The 23,180-nt window shown below is 44.0% G+C and overlaps 1 protein-coding gene across 2 annotated transcripts in view; it reads left to right on the top strand.

Annotated features, from left to right (window-relative positions):
- The window catches only part of met (MET proto-oncogene, receptor tyrosine kinase), a 66,723-nt gene that overhangs the window by 38,014 nt on the left and 5,529 nt on the right, over window positions 1–23,180 (top strand). Inside the window, exons 11-19 of one of the 2 annotated variants that reach the window (XM_031861158.1) lie at window positions 7,000–7,209; window positions 10,342–10,491; window positions 13,549–13,708; window positions 14,919–15,053; window positions 16,734–16,994; window positions 19,647–19,727; window positions 22,012–22,193; window positions 22,389–22,498; window positions 22,900–23,065. In XM_031861158.1, coding sequence (XP_031717018.1) covers window positions 7,000–7,209; window positions 10,342–10,491; window positions 13,549–13,708; window positions 14,919–15,053; window positions 16,734–16,994; window positions 19,647–19,727; window positions 22,012–22,193; window positions 22,389–22,498; window positions 22,900–23,065 — 1,455 coding nt within the window. The remainder of the gene's footprint in view (window positions 1–6,999; window positions 7,210–10,341; window positions 10,492–13,548; window positions 13,709–14,918; window positions 15,054–16,733; window positions 16,995–19,646; window positions 19,728–22,011; window positions 22,194–22,388; window positions 22,499–22,899; window positions 23,066–23,180) is intronic. The other variant, XM_031861167.1, reaches the window with a different exon arrangement.

Genomic DNA, 23,180 nt, shown 5'->3' with positions numbered 1-23,180 from the left:
TGCAGTATCCTTTGAGAGAAAACGGAGGAAACTTTTTTATCAATTGAACTGCACGAAACTCTCCAAGTAAATCAAAGTAATTTCACCTCTTATCAAGTCCTGCTTTACATCAGCAGAAGTGAAACCTTCAGATGTCTTTGCACCAATTGAGGACTTTTTTTAACAGCGTGCATTTCATTAAAAGGATCTATTCTTTCAGCGCGAAGGTGTCACTTCTCTTCGTGAGTCACAACACACAGAGCGAAGGTGTGTTGTTCTCAATGTTTGGCTTTGGGAGGGAGTTTGAGGACAAGCTGTGCTTTGTGGTGATGTTATCTGTCATCCTGAGTCACTCGCTGCTGCAGGTTCAGTCAGGACATCATAACACGCTCAGTACATATGTACACACACACGCTGATACAGAGCACGTATGACTTCCATCTCTAAACTTCACTGCATCGCTTAATCCAATCCGTCTTTCTCCCCCTTGTTTGTCTCTCTCTCTCACACACACACGCACACACACACACTCCCTGCAGTGTCTCGTCTTTCAGTTTCCCTTCCCCTGGTCATTGACCTGTGTTCAGGTCAGCGGTTGATGGGTCTCTGGAGAGCTCGGGTCTCTGAAATCAGGTTTATGATCCAAAAATGTGCCGCTTCGCAAAATCCCTGATTCACCCGACACCCATCTGGACTCGCGTCTGCCTCTGAGGGTCAATGGTTTGCTGCTGCGCGTGGACGCTTCCTTGGTCAACTCTCTCTGGGTGAATTAAAAATGGTTGAAAGCTTAAAAAAAAAGGCAAACTGGACATTTTAAGGCTGTAAATATCTGTTTGCATTACATTAAATATCCTGTTAGTGATCACATACAACCCTGACATACAAAAACAATCTATATTTATATACTGTATGTCTTTACACGGGCCAAAGGTCAGGCTGTGTTAGGGCTGCACAATTATTCAAATAGTAATGAGGATTTCAGCTTTCCACAATTAGATGAACACTATCGACTGTGATATTGACGTTTAAAATGCTCCGCTCGCACAAAACAGCGCTGCATATCAAATCAAGCGCTTCCTTAAACTAACAGCCAGCCAGCAGGCCCAGATGTTTTAGCTTCACTTTTGCGCTCACCCTGCAGCGGCAGCCTATGGAAAACATAACTGAGCGTTGCAGTTGCAGTCCAAAGTAGTATAGAGTAATATAATGTAGAGTTTGCAGGCAAAACAAAAATGCACGGAAGTCATTTCAATTCTTATTGTGATGCAAAGATGTGTACATTACCAGGATTATGACGTAAAACGTGGAATCACTTCTTTCTTAATTACATTTGGGGTAAAAAGTTTCGGTACAGTTTTAATTAGCTCCTATGAGATGCTCTGTCATCTTATTTTCATGCAAATAAGTTAGGTCAGTGAGCGCGATCATCTGGTTACCTGCCTGTTAACATACTTTGCTCACTGAGTTAGATCACCAGTTAACGGACCGGAACCGCACTCATCAATCACTAAGGTATCATTTCATTAAACAAAACACTTTTTTTTAGGATAGGCTTTAAAAGAAATAATAACAAATTATTTTGTCAAATAAAAAAAAAGACCAAACATGTGTTTTCCGTTTTTTCTGGGTTGTGCTTGAGTTCACTGGGTGTAATTTCACCTGTAATCTTAGAGGAGTGGGGTCACTCTGGTCTGGTCTTTATGTGTCACCTGGTGCTGCAGCACGGTTTACACCAACAGTCACTTCACTTCACTTCCAGGTTTCACAACACACTCTTTTACACCTCTCCGTTAAGATGTGACGAATAAACGACTCTCGCGTGACTGAAAGGTGTCGCATCGAAGCTGACCCTCTCTCCAATATTGTATTGTTGTTTCAACTGGAATAACAGAACAGAGAGAAACAACAAACACAAACCTCTAGCTCCCTAAAGAGAGAGCATGAAGCCAGCAGTGTAAAATAAGGCTATCATTGCTAATGATTTAGGATGGGATCATGCCCCGTCGGGGCCCAGCTGTCGCCTGTTAAATTCCTTCCAGTAAATGGGATGAGTTGAGGCTCAGCCTTGGGAAGGGACAGTATGAGTGTCTTATTGTCTTAACCCCTCAAAATAGAGGGACGGGTCTCTCACAAACCGACCGTCCCAGAGGTTTTCCATCGGCACCGTGGGTAATGTGAGCCAGCGTCTCGTACCCACGGAGCTGCGTTCATGAACCCTTAAAAAATACAATGTTCGGTGCAGTTGGTGAAATCTGTTCTCCAGTTGGACGGGAATTTACAAGATCTGCACACCGAAGATCGGAGAGAGGAAGAAAACCAAGACGTTCAGGGGTCTCAGTCGGGAGTTGGAGCATGAAAAAAAACCAACAACCACCCAGAGTTGACTTGATATCTGCGTCTCAGATCTCCAGTAAAGCCTGGTCTCAGCCAATCTCAGCTTTCCCACACACATGAAAGAGGTGGTTTCTTTTACGATCCGTCGTGAAAAGTTGGCATGGTCACAAAGCTAAAGGGGGGGGGGGCTGCACATACATGAAAAAACAGTGAACATTCACAGATCACTCGCAAAACAGATGGAGTGCAGTTCTTGCTTTGCAACCATCATGTATGGTTTGGTTTGGCTTCACCGTATCCAGACACCTGTCACCTGTATTCACGAATCGGCTTGTTTCGCGTCCGAGTCGTCTTCCTATCTCACCCCAGCGAGCTCAAACCCTCCAGCTGACACCTGAACGCCTCACGAAGCCTCTTCCCTTTCCCACAACGGGAGGGTTTCTGAGAGGAGGAAGAGAATGAAAGTGAACGAGTAACGTTTACAGCATATCTGTTGCCTCCACACGGCTCTCAACATGGCGGCGGCTAGAAGCTAACAGTGCTGACAGAGCTAACAGTGTTAACCTGAGCATGTAACGGTTTGTATGATATCTCACGAAAAGTACATTTTTGTGAGTTTTCCTACAAAAGACCAACGCGTGTCAATTTCCACTCATTACATTCATACAGTCTTTTCAAAATAAACTTCCGCCTTCACAGGAAACTACTTACTTTAGGCAACAAAACTACTCTGTAAGGTTTAGGAAAAGATTGTGGTTTGAGGGCTTTTGTTGAATTACGGCACTTTTCTGTCCGTAGGTTTAGTTGAGAACGAGTGGATGAGGCCAGCTTGAACTGTGGGGGAGCCGGATGGTGGATGTTAGGCTGACAACGCCATCCGACGGCGAACCGCTCTCGTATAGAGAACCCTTAATGTCGACTGCGACATCAAGAGATCAAGAGAGCTGCTGATGGGACAATATTCTATAAAAGTTTTGGAAAAAGAAGCCATTGCATAGCATCTATGTGCTGTCAGTCCAACTTACTTCAATGGGAGTTTAAAAAAGGCCAAATGGATTACATCTGGGAGCTTTTGAATTAAGAGATGTCAATCTGTAACTCAGAGAGCATCATTAAATGAGTAATGATTGCAGTTTAGTGCTGGTCTTTTGCACAATGGTAAAACAAAAGAGTTGAACGGAGATAGCGTAGAGTCCTGGAAAAAAAAGAGGAGAGGATGCAAAACACATTACATGCGGTTGCAAAAGAAGAAGAAAGTAATCCTCGAAATCTAGATAATAAGCAAAGACGCAGCTGACCTGGAGGCCTTAAAGCCAAAGAAAACAATAACACCACACAGCGTGGTAGGAAACGCTGCTGGGATTAATCACTCTAGATTTGACAGGCACTTCTGTACGTGGGAGCTCCGTTATGACTTGGCCTTTTTCACAGGCTGTTACACTAATGATCCTTCAGGGACGGCGGAGGTTTTCTTTTTTTCGGGATCGCTGGTTCTCTCATCACCCCACAGTGAAAACCTCTCGGCCCCCGGCTCTCTGAGCGATTGTATTTACAGCTGCTGCCGACCTACAGCCCTTCACCTCCTCGGCCTTAAATAAGAGGAGACGTCCGCTGAACAATGAAACTGACTGATTTTTCCACTAATTCACAGGATATTTTTCCTTTCGCTGCACCCGTGGGAGACTGGGGGGGGGGTTACCCTACAGTCCCGCTCTACTCTACTCGCTCCATATTGGTGTGTGGAGGTTAATTGGATTGCTTTTGTTGGGCGACCCAGCGCTACCCTCACATTGACACATTCAACGTGCATGTGGGTATTTTTAAACGGTTCCATGTCTTTGAGTGTGTGTGTTCGTGTTCGTGTGCGTCCATCTGGGCCGCTGAAGCTCACTGGGGAGGCAGATTAGGAAGCGTACGAGGAAGTGTCAGCGACAGAGCTGCTGCTACTGCAGGCAGATATGATTTCAACCAGTCTGTTGAGTTTTTTAGTTTTTTGGGGGTTTTTTTGTGTTACAAACTTTGTAGACCGTAGTCAAGAGGGCAGCGGCTCCTGACTGGTCTAAACTTCAGAGGATGGTTTGTTTCACAAAATGAAAATATAGATTTAGTTTTGTTTCTTTTGGTGGTTTTAAACTTATTGAACTCAAATACACCTATAAGAATAATATAAAAACATGTATAATACACTGCAAAAACAGCAACGCAATTTCTTTCCGTAACAAAGTGGATTTTCCTGAGCTTTCTCACTGCGAATAAAGGCATCAACCAATCAAGATGACACATTGTATTTCTCCTTTCAACCTTGACAAATGCCGCACACTGTCTCAGATCCACGTATTGCATTCTTACCTTTCACAATAAAAGCCCTAGACGAACAAACTGCGTAACTCTTAACCAGAGGGAATTCAGATTCACTCAGTACAATATGTTACAGTGACTTCATGCTGTACAACAGTTTACGTCAGACAGACTGAAAGATGTTGCTCTGGTCGATATGATCCTGGTACTTGGTCCTCTGCCTCCATGAATCTATTTGAACTTTTATTGAAAAAGTGCTGCAGTTGTCACAAAGCTGCTGGTACGAAGTACTTTCTTGTATCATGGTGACAAACAGAAGCTTATGCTAACTGAAAAGGTTGCGGCTGAAGCCTTAGCTTTGTACACCTACCCTTTCATATATATATATATATATATATATATATATATATATATACAAACGATATATTTATATAAGATTCGGTGCAGTTGGTGCTAAATCTCAAGAAATTAACAGTATTTCAACCAACCATTATAAACCATTGAGCACATATTTTTCCTTCCTCGTGTCCTCATATGCACTCAAGGACACATGTACCTTTGTAGCCCAGAAGATAAACACACGCTATCATTGGTCACCGCAGCGCAAACATCAGCATCGATCTCTCAGCGAGCAGCCAAACAAGTCCGGTTTGTTCTGAGGGCACCTGTGTGGAGGAATATCACCTCTTATAACGGCTGCGTATCGATGTTTGCTCTGCGTAATGAACAAACCACAATCTCTGTGATAAATGAAGCGCATCCCCCTTTATTTGTAACCTCAGCTCGATCAAGGAAGTATGGAAGATGAGACACAAGCGAAGGTGTCTGCTGTGATCCATGAGTGAAACGGTATATCGACAGGCAGAGAAAGAGGATAACAGATCATTCTAAACACTTAACCGCTCCCATTGCTCATATCAACCACAGCTTTCACAATACTGTACCCATTTATTTCCCTTTTTTATAGTCAGCCTATTGATTTCTTGTTTCTGGGAACGTTGCCCCAGATCCAGATCCCAGTAACTCCCCCATTTTGGATGCTGTTCCTTCCGCAAAATTCTCTCCCATAATCTGTTAGTAAAAGGGCGGACAGCTCAGTGGCTTTGCTGTTTATTTACTTTATTGAAACGTAGGAGAGAACGGAGTTAGATGAGCCACGTTGTACTTGAGGCTTTAATCTTGATTTCAAGTGTTTCTGCCCAGCTGTCCACCGGTTCTACCCTCCAGGTCAGGTCAGTTTACTGTTGAACAGGGAAAAACTGCACGTCATTTAAAAGCTCAACTGCACCAAAGTCAACCATATTTGCCATCATAATAAACTATAAACAGACTAAACGTTTCAATAAAATCACATAGCTAGGGCTAGGTGATTAATCAAAAAAAAACTAATTCAATCCGCTTTTTGGATTTTTAAGTATCAACGATTATGAAAACCAGCTGATCGAGATAAAACAATTATCGATCCACATCGATGCTGTCATTTTGTCATTAAATCCAGCGCACCCTGCCTTTTTTTTGTTTGAGTAATCGTGTTAAATAATCGTGATCTCAGTACTTACCAAAACAATCGTGACTTTTGCCCTCGAGCAGCTCTACATTGTGCTACTTGTTGGTGCCCAGCTGGTGTCGGGGTGTTCAGCGCACAAGCTTATATTTAACCTCCACCATACTTTCATTTCCCTCATGTGAGAGCTTTGTGCCACAGAAACAGGACAGGATTCTTTTAACACGGACATGAAGTCCAGTTCCTCTTTAGTAACCCAAACCCAGGTTGATTCACATAAGGTTTAGATCTCTGCCATGTAGCAGGAGAAGTCAAACCTCTACAAGATGAAACTCCGCCACACCTCAATAAAAAAGGACTTAGGATGTTTCTGTCTCTCACTGGGGGTTCTTAGTGAGCACAAAAGCTGGGAGGCCTACGTGGGCTGAATCCAACACGGGATTAGACTCTGTTGTGCCCTCGGGCCATGCGTGTAAACACTGTAGAGTCTAAAAACAGGTGGTGTCTCATATGATGTGTTGAGGATGAAAGAAACTGCCAAACTGAGGAGTACCGCACGGTGGTTCTACATAGTGACGGAGGGAAGACCTGGAGGGAGCTGAGAGGTAGAGGTGTGCCGGTACCTCTGTATGCATTGAACGTTAGAGGTGTAACAACACGTATTTATAGTAAACCGTTCGGTACGAGGCTTTCCCTGCAGGCTTACGTCTGGCGGAGATAACGATATGGAAAGAGACCAGCTGACAATCATACAAACAAATCCAGCTGAAATGATATTAATGTTTGTGTGTTCCCTTAATAAACGTTTAATTTCATCTGCATAAGTAGAGTTCTTCTAACATTTTTGTCTGTCTCTGTTCCCGCCTGCCTCTCTCTCGTTCTAGAGCTGTGTGTACGGTGAGAACCGGACGTCCATCCAGTGCACCACGCCCTCTTTGGCCAAACTGGCTCTGCAGCCGCCCGTGTTCACCAAGGTGGCGTTCGTCCTGGACGGCTACTCTACGGATCAGTGGGATCTGATCTACGTGGAGGACCCCCTCTTCCAGGACCCCAAACTCACCTCCAAGGACAACAAGAGCATCGTGGAGCTCAAGGTAAGACTAAAGACTAAATATTTCTACACAAAGTCCGGTTGGTGACAGTGTGGGCTCCATGGCAGCTTGATAGAGTAGCGGCAGGGGGCGGGGCTTAGCGAAGGGTCAGTTGTGCCACGATTGGTCATTTAAAGAGAGAAGTGACTGACTTTTTTTAAACTTTCGTTGTCTTTCAATTACTTTAATGTTTATAAAGGTATCACAGAGCCGCAACGGTTAGAGGCAGAACTGCATCCTTTGGTAAAGATTCAAAGTGAACTCCAGCGGGGCAGACTCTTGGAGAAACAGGTGCAGAAACTCAAGACACCTGGAGAAACGCTAATTGTCGAGTGTACGGTTGTGGTAAAGTAATGAAATCTCCTGGTATGGGCTGTGGCGAATGTGAAAAGCTAAGAAAGTGCTTCACAGAACAGCGAGAGCCACAGACTTGCCGGGTTGTGTTCATATAATCGACACCACAGATCTGTTACATTTATAAATGTAGTTTGCAGAGCTTTTACTGAACGGGATGAATTCACAATTTGGAAGCAGGTTGATGTTCATTCTGCTGGTGGCTGCACTTTGCTTCCCATATTCACACGTACTGCAACTTCCATGGTCCGGGTCAAATCGGGAAGGAAACAATACTGAAAGAAAAACAGGAAGTGGATTCTGTTTCCCATCGTTTACACCCCATCCCCTCCTCACCTCTCTATGTATTCTCTCCGTTGACTTGCATTGTTCTGCCGGTCTCGAGGTCAAAGCTTTTGACATATTAATGCCGCTTTTCAAACAAGCCACCACCACATTCCCCTGAGCCTGTTTTTAGCAACACAATGAAAAACACATTTGTACTATTCTCTTTCTTTCAATTTTTCTTTTGTTTTTTTGCTCGACGGTTTGTGGCAGCTGTGCTGAACCTCTCGCAGGGAATCCTGCCTGGTTTTTTCTAATTCCTCTCTTTTCCCAGACATGACCTTGGCCCCGATGCTAAATCCAACCACCGACCCAACCTCTATCCCCCCTTCATCCCAGACAAACCCAGGGTGGGGGAGGGAGGGGGGGGGGGGTTTATCACTGAAACAGACCACATCTGATAACCCTCTGCCCTGCAGTGGCCTCCAGTAAAGGGCAAACACCGGGCTCATTTCAGCGCCACATGATAACTCAAGCCCCAAAAACGTCTGCCAATAAAAGACAAATAAAGGAATATTGGGCTGTGACTGACAGCTCCGGCACCACGCAGCACATTGAAAGAACCAGGCTGTTGATTTTGGCGCATGGCCAGGCTCGATAACATCATGGGAGACGGCATCTCGCTTCCATTTATCATCATAACAATGTATTTAGAGCGACAGTGGCGGCTCTTTAATAACTTTAATAACTCCTCTGCTGTGTGTACAGTATCGTCACACTGACAGCCCGGAACAAGGATTTCATTGGAAGATCTTGTTACACGGTGTTGTCTCAGTGTGTGTCTCCTAATTGCAAGCAAGTGAATTAGCGGTCTGTGTGTGTGCGTGAGAGAGAGAGAGAGCAGGAACAGGTGCGAGCCTCCAGTCTGTGTCAAATTGGAAAATCCCAAGCTGTCACGCAAGGAATGTGATCATTCTCTTTATTGCCTTCTGCTGCACTCAAACAAGTGTGTTTATGAGAGAGAGCGAGAGAGAGAGACAGCGAGCGAGAGAGACAGAGAGAGAGATGGCATCAGAGGAATGACAAAAAGGACGAGAACGAGTCTGAGAGTGGAGAAAAGAGAGCGAATTAGGCTGCATCGTTCTCTCACAGCTTCCCGTCAAACGACAATCGCTGTGTGAGCTTCCAGTCAGATCTCAGAGAGGGGGGGGGGGGGTTTGTTGTCGTCGTCTCACGTCTTCAACAAGTTGCCAGGAAGAGAAACCTGCACCTGATTTACTTCAGAGAGTTTCCAAATCTCTAATACGTCCTAAACAAGCCGCGAGGTCACTACTAAAATATGGCTTCAGACTATAAAATTCATATAACTTTGTTAACATGCACTCGTGTCACTTAAAGTCCTATAAATAGTTCAAAAGCTGCAGAAGGAACCTTTGAAGAATGTTTAGGACTCCAGTTATGGAGGTCTGTAAATTACAGCGAACACGCTTATGTGGCCTGTGATTGATTTGTACAAAAGCAAACTTTTAATACCAAGCAGCCCCCACCCTGTGCACCATACAGGCACAGAACATATAACACGGATTATACGACTAAATCTTAAAGCTGCTACGGGGAACTTTCATTTTGTGTGGATGTTGGCGGCCTCTGTGGACAAAAGCGGTGTTGTTTCCGAGCGCCTGACTCCCTTTAGAAAACCTCTCATTTTACTGCAGCAGGGTCAGTCTGCCTCCTCTCAGTCCTGGTCCTGGTTCTCCTGTGCCTCCCTTCCCTCCAGCGGGGCTCAGCAAAAACGACATAGAAATAGCCAATCTTCTTGCTGATGGTCTCGTTTGCTTATGTAGGTCATACAGAGGCATCCGCATTAAATCGAGACTGTTCCTTGCAGTTACTTTAAATAGAGTCGTTCCACATAACAGGGACTCAAAGCTGGCCAATAACACAGAGCTTCCCCTAAAGCTGCTCTCATTCTGTTCCTATCGTGTGCACCAGTATTCCCAAATTGCGTGCACATTTCTACCCCCTGCTTTATGTCGGTGAGTTGCAGAGTTTGTCTGGACAGTTCTTGCTCCTGATTCTTCCTGCAGGCATTGAACACACCTTCACCTGACAGCAGAGTGAAGAGGTTCAATGTGACGTATCTCAGTGATGCGTCTCTCTCCTGCAGCTTAGGCGACTGACGGGCTTACTGTGATTGACAGCTCTGGGAGTTGTCCGTGTTTTTGTCTTGCAACGTTAACCCTTTCACAGGGTGTTTTCAGTTGATCAAAGTTAATTGTAACATTTTTGGTTGCCTAAAAAAGTCGCATTTAGCTTTCGGTTGTACTTAGATCCAACCTCATTTGTCTCGCTCTTTTTTCTCTCCCTCTGTATCTCAATCCGCCTCTCCATCCTTCTCTCCATCCTTCCCTGTCGCTTTCTATCCCACAACTTCCTTCTCCCCTCATTCTCTCTGTCTCTTTCTTTCTCTTTCCTCCCCCTTTCCTCCCCCTTTCCTCCCCCTTCCCTCCACCGCAGGGTGACCATATGGACAGGGAGGCGATGAAGTGTCAGGTCCTGACGGTCTCCAACCACAGCTGTGAGACTCTGACTCTGAGTGGAAACACTCTGGAGTGCACCGTCCCCACCGAGCTGCAGGCCGCCTCCTCCAAGGAGCTGCAGGTGGAGGTGAGACACGTGAAATGTGCTTTTAGGTTTGCATTAAGAGCAGAAAAGGTCCGTCTGTTCTTTTGATCTTCAGCAGCAATCTTAAATTGTTACGGTATTGTTATGTTCTTTTTATTGCCCATTTTCTTTTTGCACTTTGTCACAAACCTTCAAAACGAGATGTAGACACATACACATTAACATTTTCCCACATACAGACTACAAAGCCATGTATAGAGATTCACACACACACACACACCGAAACATACACGCCACCTCTCAATCGCGTGTGCAACAGTTGGTCAATAAAGACACTTTCTTTACTAAGCGCAGCCTTTTGTTAATAGAGACACCCAGTTCACCAAAAATACGCACACACACACACACACACACGCTCTTAACTCATATCAATAGATGTCTTGTTCCAAAAGCTTCAGTGTGTGTTTGAAGGGGTGTTTGTATTGCTGTGTGTGTGTGTGTGTGTGTGTGTGTGTGTGTGTGTGTCAGGGTGTGTTGTTTATTGATGCTCAGATTAGTATTTGCATGTTAGTGGATTAGCTCATCATCCCTTTGAAGTAAAGAACACAAGAGTGTGCAAACAGCAGCAGAAATGTTGCAAAAACAGCGGATGACTGAATCAACTTTCCACTCTGTATCATTCCAACTGTGTTTAATCTAATTTGCATGTTTCAATCATTTAATAGGTGGTGTAATAAGTAATCAACTGGGGATCCATGAGTTCATTTTTTGATCCTATTCACCTGTAGAGACTCTAAATGTCTGTAATGTAACTAAACGTTTCCTCTAAATGAGTTTGTTCTCAGACTCTGATCCAGAAATCTCCACTTCAGCAGCTCTTACATTCACCAAACTTTACACTTTCATTCCTCTCTGTGTGCTGAAGGATAACACAGAGGGGTTTGTTCACACAGCATTCATAACCTGATTTATGCAACATTTTATGGCTAAAAACATGGAGAAAATTATATTGTTTATGGCTGTTGACAGTATTATTGTGTGATACGAAAATATATCCAAAATTCCCTCAGTGAAAACCTTTACCATAAAAATATAAACAAAAAGATACAAGAATTTATTCAAAGAGAGAACGCCTCATTTGCATATGTAAACAATACAAAATATATTTGTCTTAACGCTAGTTATAAACTTGAAAGGTTTCATGGTAATATCTATTAGTTCTATATTTGTTTACCTTTAACCCTCGTTCTAGCAGCACTAATGTTCCTGTGAGCCAATAAAGATCACGAGAAAGCTTTTGATGTCCAAACAAGATATTCTGTGTCAAACATCTGCTCTGAGACAAGTGGATGCAGAGCAGCAGAGATCCATAAATCCACTTGTAATGCTTTCATGTGAAAATCCCCCGCTGTCTGTGTTATCAGGCTCACAGGAGGAATTTCAGCAATAAAAGGTATCGTATCAGATCCCAGCGTCGTAGTATTCTGAGGAGGAAGAGGCCGAGACACACTGATGATGGATGGATGTGAAAGAACTAGTTTAGCCCTGAACATTTTGAGTATATTTTAACTTAACTTAGTTAGAAATGAATAACAGCTCCAGGTTCTATTGAAAGTGTTGTATTTCCAGGTTGACAATAATAAAACGGATAGACTTTACTTGCAGTAACAGGATCATTCGGCCGTATCGAACTCTTCATTCTGCGCTCTGGGAAAATCCATGGGAAACGCCACATTCCTTCAGCGCTCCAGATCGTTTACAGCAAACTTCAATAACCCTCCTGTCCTAATGCAGTCCCTTACACAGACCGAAAAAAAACAGAAAGCAGCTCAGGGAGAATTTATTAGACAGTGTGTTGAGTGAGAGGGCTCAGCATCCAGCTGTCTTGTCACTTGGATATAATTCATGAGAAGGAGGCGTACAGTACAGAAATGTCAGAGGAACCAAACCCCCACGGCTCACGCTGTCTTTTATCAATGAGGGTTTAGACGGGACAGATGTTTAGCACCTGGGACTCACTCTGCGGAACAAAGATATCTTAAAGGCAGGGTTGTAATCTTGAGAAACTAGATTTTTAAAAATGAACCAACCTAAAAACCCAGCCCAGTGTAGCCGACTCTTTTAAAATGAAGGTAGCGAGCAGCATTAGCTCCAAAAATCGCTGAAAATAGCCAGAAAGTCACCAACTCTGCTACTGACAGCCCGTCCCTTCAGGCCTCCGTCCAAAGCCACTCCCCCAAATGTATCAGTGTGAATGTACGCAACAAACACAGATACACATAAAACCTTCACTTTCCTGCTTTTACTCAACTTCTCCCTCAATTTCAAGAGATTGTGAAAAGGCGTTCTTGTAAACGTAGAAGTATAGTTGAGGCAGCTTAGATGATAACTCTGTTAAATCTATAATTTTTTACTTTTAAACCAAAAATGCAACTTGCAGTTTTAGCGTCCTTGTTTGCAGCAAACAGCCTCCAAACATCCCGGTGGGTTATAAGAGCTTTGATAAGAGACGCGTCCTAACTTTCATGACACAAACTAATATTAGACGCTGCGGTCCCTCAGAGATAACTTCCAGCGGTCGCCGTTCTCCAGGCCGGACGTTACCGGCCTCATCGCTGTTGACTTGTGAACTGGCCTTCAGAGGAAAAGCCACTATCTCAGGGGATGGTCAGCCAATATCCCTTAGCTCACACACACACCCACACACACACACACACACACACACACCATCCCATCTGCAGCAGCAGGCAGCAGTAGAAACCTCATTTCCACTAAACCTAATAATAGCAGAAGCAATATCACTGATGTAATCTGCCTCCAGACTGTGGAAACAGTGTGTGTGTGTGTGTGTGTGTGTGTGTGTGTGTGTGTGTGTGTGTGTGTTTGTTGTTGTTGTTGCTTACCATATACCTGAATGCCAGTTTCATACCTTTTACATTCTTGTATGTATGTATATGCCATGAATCTTTACCAGTTCTTCAGTTGATTACCTCTGCCCTCCGTATGGATGGAGGGTTGATCAATGGTAAGTTTCGGTGTTGTTGAAATAAACTTCCTTCCCTCTGTGACACCCCGAACCTTCTTTTCGCTTCTTCTCAGTGGCGCCAGGCGGACTCCATCCGGCACCTGGGCAAGGTGACGCTGGCTCAGGAGCCGGAATACACGGGCCTCATCGCGGGCTGCGTGTGCGTCAGCCTGCTGCTGCTGCTGCTGCTGCTGGGAACACTGCTCATGTGGAGGAGGAACAAACACATCGACGGTAAGAGAGCAGAGACGACGGGGGGGTCAAAGGTTTAGCTTTAATCCTAGACAGCGACCGACTGGCTTTGATCTCACAGTCCTTTCTAATGTTATCTGCTCTTTGAGATATTGTGTTAATGAGACTCTCCAGTCAGGTCAAGTCCAGTGAGGTTGTGAAATACAACTGGGTGAAGCCAGAATATTGGAAAATTGAGTAAATATTTTGAAATCGAGGAGGCAGCGACACAAGTCTGCCAATAAGAATGAAATATGTCAGCGAATCGAGATGAAAATAGATTTTAAAGTCCCAGTGGAACGGAAGTTACGTTTTCAAATGTGTGATGACTCAGCGTGTCCTCATGCAACGGTTCGTATGATATCCTACAAGAAGTTACTCCTTGTTTATCGTAAGTTTTCCCATAAAAGTCCAGCAACACGTGTCACTTTACGCTCGTTCCATTTAAATGGGACTTTAAATCTATATGATGGCGTGCTGCAGGAACGAGTTATAAAACCTGGAAATGAATCTGCATTTTTGCACTTTGTGTTCCCTCATCTGGAAGTCAATGTTTGTTTTTTGGTTGGACACTTGACATAATGTCTGTGGTTCACACAAGCTTAAGATACAGTCAGTAATTACCTCTCTCGTGAATTTTGAAGCTCTTAAGCGTCTTTAAAAAGGCGGTCGCTAACCAGAGGCTAAATGAGACGAAACATCACGCCGACATAGCTTAATGTTAGCTTTTTACTTCTGCCGATTGTATCCACGCTTCGAAGAAAACATAAAAGTGGTGTACATTTGTGAAGATTATCTTTCTGAACAAAGCGTTTGTTTGCCACAGAGCTTATTTTCTGCAATAATCAATAATCCAGTGGGAGGGAACCAGTGCGAAGCTAACTTCCTGGTTGGACTACAAAATGACGTCATCCCTGCAGCAGCCCGTGTGCGTTCACATGTTTGCGTTCATGCTGCTGCAGTTCAGTGCGTCTTCTCTAACCTGTGCATGTGTGTCTGCCTGGTGGTTTTATGACAGTGAGTTTGTGTGTTGGGAGCGCTGGTGAAACGCTTTGCCTTTCTGAGTAATTCTCTCATCTCTCCCCCTCCCTTTGTATCTTTTATCTCACTCCTCTCTTCTCTCTCACCTCTCCTTCTACGCGCTTCCTATCCCCTTTATGTCTCCATCATTCCTTCTCTCCCCTCCTTCCTCCCTTCCTCCCTCGACTTCTAGATCTGTCTGAGGTGTGGTATGATGGCCGGGGTCACATCCAGCATCTGGACAGGCTGGCTAACGCGAGGAATGTCAGCCCCACTAACGAAATGGTCTCGCACGAGTCGGTCGACTATAGAACAACCCTGATGGAGGGTACGTCAACCAGATAAGCCCCTCCCCCACCCCCACCTGACATCTTCTTGTCCCATCTCCCATTTACCTGCTTGCCTCCCTGTGGGACTGAACGCTAGCAGTGCATGCCTTAACATGCTCTGGACTAACATCCGCAGGCTTCTTTTTTCTCAGTGTAGCATAGACCCCATAATCCAAATGTTTTACATTTTTTAAGTTGAAGTCTTTTAAGTTTTTTTTAAGCTAAAGTTGTTTTTTAAGTTTCATGAAGTTTTAAAGCTTTTTTAAGTTCAAGGTTTCTTAAAGTTTTTAAGTTTTACATTTTTTAATTTTTGGTTTTCTTTTAGTTTTGTGGGTTCATTACGAACAAACATCCTCAAATTAGCTGAGAATGCATGTTTAAAAAAGGACTTTAGATCTTTAAATCTTTTTTACTGATGTTTTCAAAAGTCATCAAATAACTGTTCGTGGTGCAGATTCATCTAAATGTGTCTGCTGTGGCAGGAAACGAGTTGAGCTAACACTTGTGTCCACAATGTGCTCACAGGTTTCTTGGAAATAAGGCATGAAGAATGACTAATCAAGAGAGTTTAGTCGAGTAAGACCAAAACAACCGATTAGTCGTCCAATAGAGGCGGCAGCTCTAGAAACGAGGTTGATGAGAGAAGAGTTAGTGAAACTTAAACTAATAAAGGCTTGAAAAGAGCTGCAGAGTAAATGATCATCCTCTGTTGGTTAGTCACTGATTTAAAGGAGATATTCACACAGATGGAGATTAATTTAAACCTTGATAAAAGAAGATCTGGATTACTATCCATTTATTTATGTATTTTGATGTTCATTTTTATTTTATTTATTTTATTTTTGTATTCATTTATTTTTTATGAATTATTATAATTTTATTTTGGGGGGCTTTTTTCATTATTGGATAGTCTAGTTTGGAAAGGGAAGAGAGAGGGGGAGGGTTAGGGTTAGAGAGAGAGAGGACAACATGCAGCAAAGGGTCGTAGCTCGGATTTGAACCCCGGCCCGCTCCGGTAAGAACTAATACTAATGTTTTGGTCTCTCTGGACTTTCATCAAGACTGTTAAAACACTCTTCTTAAGGCTCAAATGATAATAAAAACAAACAAAGTAACCTTTTTTGGTAGTAAACTGTAAACTGACCAACGGGCCAGTCTTCCTAAAACTTTGATGTGATCTTAAGAGTCACCTGTGGTTTTGGTTTCTTGAGCTTGAATCCTGAGGGCGTTGAGGGGGGGGGGGGCGCTCCATGTAGTCTGATCCTGAGTATGATGGGCAAAGCAATTTTCCTGCGTCTAAACAGTGCCTTGAAAGGCTTAAAACGTGACTAGATAGACTTACTAATGAACTAGTGCCTGTCCTCGGGGAGAGTTGGGGTTTAGGATCAGCGGTGGTACATGTATAAGGTTATACCTGAGCTCATTATGTCTGTGAGTCCCCTCTGTCCCCTTCTTTGGAAAAGATTTTTAAATTGTTGCACGCAGTTTCTTTGCCTTTACTCTCCGTCCACTAACGGCAGCAGAGGAGAAATCAGAGACTTTGTTTTTCTCCAGCTTCCCTCCATCACAGTGTCAAGTTGCTCTCTGCCTTTGTAGCCGTTCCTTTCTGATCATGTGACACACCTTGACCTGTGGAGGCCCCGCTGATACAGTCGCTGACCCTCCGTTGCTTTTTCCAGATCAGGGCACCGACAGGCCGGAGACATGCCGGGCTGCTCCTCCCATCTACGGGGGCAACGGGGAGCTGCTGTCTCCCAGACTGAGGAGAATGGGAGGTGGTCTGGGGCTGGGAATGGAGGGCGAGCTGGTGTCCCCCCTGCTGATGGCCCCGGTCCACATCGACCCGTCTTGCCTCCACCCGGACCTGCTGACCGAGGTGCAGCACGTGGTGATCGCCAGGGAGCAGCTGCTGCTCCACCTCAACCAGGTCATCGGCAGAGGTCGGTCACGCAAATACTTCCTTCACTGTTAAAATAGACCGTTTTAAAGTGTTACATATCACTGGGTCTCTCTCGGGGTCGTGTTTTCATTTATTTTGGTAAAATATTTCAGGTTAAAAGAGCTCAATGGTGCCGCTTCCACAAGTGAATTTCCCATTCTTATCGTGAATCAAGGATTTTGATTATCAGCCATGATGTCGTGACAATCCGAGGTGGACTTACCACGAGAAACGTTGGTATCGAGAGGCTAAGCCCCGCCCCCTCTGGTGGAAAACCATGCAACCTGTCCCTCAAACCTGCATTCTCTCTAGTGTCCACCAGGGGGCGACTCCTCTGGTTGTATAGAAGTCTATGAGAAAATGACTCTACTTCTCTCTTGATTTATTACCTCAGTAAACATTGTAAACATGAGTTTATGGTCTCAATCTCTAGTTTCAAGTCTTCTTCAATACAGCATGATGTTCATTTAGTACATTATGGTCCATTTAGAGTCACATTTTTTTGATTTTCGGAAATGTCAATGGAGTGAACAAATGAGATTTTCACTTCCAGAACTGGAGCTGTTAAAACCTTTGAGCCCCATTGAAAAATGTTTTTTTATCATAAGTGCTCATAACAGCTAACCCAGAACTAACCCAGTTCTTCTTCTACTCACTCTCCACAAAAAGGAAATGTAAAATGCATAATTCCCCGTGCATTTCTTGGCAAAACAAAACATTTTCCAGGAAGGAGCTGCAGGCTACTAATGTGCAAAATAAAACAGCGAGGCCGACATTTATTAAGTTGAAAATGTTACGTCAATACAAACCGCTGTGTCAAAGCTTTTAAAGCATAAAGTCAGAACTGAGCAATCATCAATCCGAGTGCCACCGTTGCAGCTATGCTAGAAAATATTCAGGGAGTGTGCCTCTGATGCTGCATTAAAGAAGAGCATTATAGCTTTGGATGTGCATTATCATGAATAATAAGGGAAAATAAAAGTGATAAACAATGAACTAAAACAAGAAAGATTGTCTCATCATGTTTGCCTAAAGTCTGCTTTTCCGTTTCAATATATTTAGCGTCCAGCATCTTAAAAATGTATGTTGTAAAAAAGGAGAAATAATAACAAAAACGTTATTCCAGTGGGACTCTATCTCATGTGGAGTGATGCTATCGTCCAGCGAGCTCAGAATGAATATAAGATTCATGTGAAGCGATGCAAAAAGATAAAGTCGCCCACAGGGAGCTTAATTGCCTGCTTCATCGAAACCGCGAGACACAAAAATCACCTCGCACTTAAGTAGCCGAGTCAGACCCACGGATCAAATTCAACATCAAGAGGTGAAAGACCCCTAAACGCAGCCCTCTGCCCCCCCCCCCCCCCTGAAGAAAAGAGCCTGAATTTCGGGGCTGTTGCGTAGGATGATTTGTTCACAGCTAGTATTCCCAGGCCCCATTGTTGGGAGTCGTAATCCGACCCCCTCAGACATTTACGGGGACGTGATAGGAGAACGCCGCGCTCATTTTATTCCCCGCACTCCTCCCGGTCTGGGGGTGAAACCCTCACGTCTTAAGAGATACAATTCAATGAAATGCACAATAATTCAAGGGGGTTTGGCAGAGGCTAATAGCCTGCGTGGGGCTTTAATGAATAAAGCTTCGTACTGGGTTACTTGAGGGGGCAGATTTAGTGCGAGGGTGACGGTAACTTAAGAGAATCTGAATTAGCTGTTTGAAAACCACTTTTCCTTGCATAAAAAAGCAGCACGCACAACATGAAATCACCTTGATGCTTCTGCTCTAAACAAAATGATTCCTATGCGTGAGCAGTGGAGATATTCTTTCTTCTAATTTCTGGGAAAGTTCTGTGATCAGGGAGCCAACTGGCAGGACGCAAGATCTTAATCATAGAGGCTCTGTCATAAAAAGAAATCCAAAAAAGGGGGGGGCTTCAGCCAGCCAAGATGGAAATGAAGGATTCTGGATTCTTGCACAACATCCAAAAAGATCGGCCTGCAAACGTCTTCATGGTCATTTAGCCGGTGCCATACAGCTGTTACCGTTTATGGGCAAACGTCAGTTCGCTCGTTCATCCATCAGGACGAGTACGTGAAGCAACATGCGGTGATCAGAATCAGACCAGTTTATTGGACGAGTATGTTCGCTTATACAAGGAGTTGGAATCGGGCTGTCAGTAGCTCTCGGTGTGCAGAGCTAAAATAAATGAACACTCTCTGGTGATGTTTCTGCTCAGGCCTCATGGGTTAGTTAGCAAGACGTTACAGTGTCATCGCATTTAACTTTAAATGATTTGAAGACAGGTTTGTGATTATTTGGGATGTAAATCACAAGTTTAATCAAAGTCTGCCACCATTAGGGATGTCACGATACCAACAATCCAGTAACTTTAACGTCCCTAGCGGTTAACATCCCAAAGTACAGACTGATGCTGGCTTCCATTCTTCACCTGCTTCACAGCTGTGACCTCATCGTCATTGGGACTGAAAATTTTAATCTCAAGCGTCACTGTTTAAAGTGGACGTCTTTCAGGGAGGCTTATTTTTTCGCGTGGGTTGATTTGCCAGGAGAGACCCTACAGGTTTGAACAGGAGCTGCTGAATTCACCGATGCTGACTGATTCTGACTGACGCGTCGTGTTGTAACCTGCAGGTCACTTCGGGTGTGTTTTCCACGGAACGCTGCTTGAGCCGGACGGGCAGAAGCAGCACTGTGCCATCAAGTCCCTGAACCGTAAGTACAAACCCCACTTTACATGTAAAAGCCTGTAGAAATAAGCAAAATTACACGTTTTCCCTTTAACTGTCACAAGAAGAGTGCACTGAGCATAAAAGCTTTTTTTCTTTTCTGCAACGCCCGGCTTGACATTTATCATTTTTTTACATAGATTCATCCGTACCATCTTCTTTTCACAAAGAAAAGAGTGTTGCAGCTTTCAATTACGTTTGGAAGTTAAGAATTGTTTTTTGGGGGGGGGGGGGGGGGATTCTTTAGCTCAAGAGTACCAGAAACATTTAATTGCACAGTTTAAATTTAAAGGAACGGTGTGTAGGATTTGGTGACATCTATCGGTGAGGTTGCACATTGCAACCGATTGGATACCCCTCCGCTCTCTCCTTCCTTTCTGCGAATGGCGTTGGCCTCGCTCAGAGGCCATCCATACCATAATAACACTACTTTAGCAACAACGGTAGACAAGACAGCTGCTGCCGGTACCGCGGTTTTGCACTCTGCAGCTCACGTTACACAAGGAGAACTACGGAGGCCTTCAGGTAGCATAACAACGCTAAAGGCTTTGCTTTAGAGCCAGTGTTCAGCTTGTCCTTTCTGGGCTTCTGTAGAAACATGGCGGTACAACATCGCGGATCCCGTGGCATTAATTAAGTCTGGAAGTTACATAGAGAATAAGTCAACGTTTGGGTTGAAATAACTATGCAAGTGTTGAAACTTAAGTACAGAAGTTCGGGGACAAATTAGTGAACGTTGACTTCTGGTTTCAGAACACAAACATCAGTCTTCTGGATGACAGTCTGGTCTTTTTTTAGAGCCGCCCGACCTCCACCCTCTGGGGACTTTGTTGCTCTTTCTACTACATCACCTGTCAAACACATTGCGTGGGTTATGAATTAATTATAGTACAGGACTTTTTGTAGGTATTAGCTGCAGTGTATGAAAACAGCCTGAATGTGGCTTTTTTTTTAGGTTTAAAATCATGCTAAAAGAAACAACTTCGAAGTGTTTTCAAAAGCATGTAGTCTTGTCATGTGTAATGTGTTGACCGTATGGGAAGCCTTTATTGTAACGTTTATGTTTATGTAACGTCTTGTCATGAGCTTAAATTCAACAAAATGCTGCAAAAAGGACGTTTTATGTTTTATTCTTTTCTCAGAACAAACACACACTCAACACACTCTCTCCTCGTCCAAACATATTCACATCCAGCCGTAATTATTCTCCATCCTACATCTGCTTATAATGCATACTTATTGTATGATATCACAATGCTCCAATAGCATTAAGGATCTTCATCTCATCAGAGCCCCCGAGTCCTTTTTGGCTGAGCCGATGGTGATGAACGAGCGTCCTGCGGTGAGGACGGCATTAGGGTCCCCGCTAATCGTGTAACCTGTCAGTTGGACCGAGGGAGATTGATGCTGGAGTAATGTGGGGGAAAGCTCAAGGAGCCACCAAACACAGCGGGATGGGATGAACTCGGCCTGCTGGGGTTTCGTCCTCTGGGATTTGGACCTTTTTTATTAAGTTTAGTGATTTCTCAGGGCGCCATGTCATCGTTTTTTTGGCGTTCCTTTGTTATATTTGAGACCTTGAGTTGATGCTTTTCCTCCAATATATATTAGGTGATTTGTTGAAAGTAGAAGAGCCAAAGACGCATTTTCTATAATATGACGTCATTTTTAGGCTTTGAAATCAAAAGTCATCTCTTTCTATCTTTGGGGGGGGTCTAACCTCAGATGAAGGCTAATCAGCTGGTTTCTCCAGACATAAAGAGCTTCCATCTCTAACCAGATTACAGCAGAGTCAGTGGGGCTAAAGTGCGGGACATCAGAGGCAGGGATGCAATTGGCAAATGGGAGTTTGGCGTGGGTCAGGTCCGGGTGAGGATATTGTTTTCTGCTTGATCACCATCATCATCCTTTTTTTCCCCCAGAAGTATAAGGAATGACCTTCATGCTGATGTCAGTACAGCAGAGTTGCTCCAAATCCTTAAATGTAGTACTCCATAATATATCCCACATCGCCGACTCTTCTGTCCTTTACCTGCTCTGGAATATAACAGCTGTTTATTTGGGCCATTGTAGGTAGAAAAAAGAATCTCCGTGTCGGCGGGAAATCAAATTCCAAGAAAAACCTTGAATTTTCTCTCAGATTCAATTTGAATGTCATCCCCCTCCCCGTAGTTTATAAAACAATCACCCTCAATGACCCGAATACGCCATCGTCGTTTCCTCATCTACAATTTGTTAATGTTTGTTTTTTCTCTCTATTTTTTATGAAGGCATCACAGATCTGGAAGAGGTGTCCCAGTTCCTGAAGGAGGGGATCATCATGAAGGACTTCAGCCACGCGAACGTCCTCTCTCTCCTGGGAATCTGCCTTCCGCCAGAGGGCTCGCCGCTGGTGGTTCTGCCCTACATGAAGCACGGTGACCTGCGCAACTTTATCCGCGATGAAGGACATGTATGTACACGAGATAGACGCATGCATGTTCTGATTTATTCACAGGCTCTTGAAATGCATATTGAGACATTTACACATATATGTATATGTGCTGATGTACAGTACATTCTACGTAGATCACGTTGAAATAGAAATGATGTCAAACCAAGTCAGCTGTTTGTCTCCCAGTCCTCTGATGGTAGTTTTTACCAACAGAACCCGACAGTGAAGGACCTGATGGGCTTCGGGCTGCAGGTGGCCAGTGGGATGGAGTATCTGGCCAGCAAGAAGTTTGTCCACCGAGACCTAGCTGCCAGGAACTGCATGTGAGTTCACATCTATCTGTCATATGAGTGTATTCTACAGTATAAATACAGCAAGGTACTATGGATGAGACTAAAACAGAATTAACCCTATGAGCCCCAAAACCCGCCGACGGGATGGAAAAGTAAGTTTTTATTTAAACAATCGCCAGAAGCTGTGAAAAAAACTGTCAGAATCGTCAGATTTTCATCTTTACGAGGGTCCTTGAACACATCATGACGAACGCTTCTGTCAGCAAAAAGCAACCAAAACTAAACTTAGAATTGTGATATTTCATCAAATACAGCTTGGAAGGGTAGAGAACAGAAAAACATAATGCTGTAGAGGAGATGAGAACGAATACAAGAAACAGAAACAATAGAATCCAGAATAATAAAAAGTGACTTCTTCTTTGCACCGACAGGCTGGATGAGAGCTACACGGTGAAGGTGGCAGACTTCGGCCTGGCCAGAGACGTTTACGACAAAGAATATTACAGCGTCCACAACAAGAGCGGAGTCAAGCTGCCCGTCAAGTGGATGGCTCTGGAGAGTCTGCAGACACACAAGTTCACCCCCAAGTCAGACGTGGTGAGGGCTCTTGGCAATTTTTATTTTACATTACAACAAACAGTGTGATGTAAATAACTTCAGAATCAGTGTCCATGGATAAAAGTGTGCTTATAGTGAAAGGACACAAGTGGGA

This window comes from Anarrhichthys ocellatus, unplaced genomic scaffold (genome assembly GCF_004355925.1).
Source record: "Anarrhichthys ocellatus isolate YVR2014 unplaced genomic scaffold, GSC_Weel_1.0 scaffold2, whole genome shotgun sequence".
In the NCBI taxonomy this organism is placed as follows: Eukaryota; Metazoa; Chordata; class Actinopteri; order Perciformes; family Anarhichadidae; genus Anarrhichthys; species Anarrhichthys ocellatus.
This window is presented reverse-complemented; position numbering and strand designations above follow the sequence as displayed.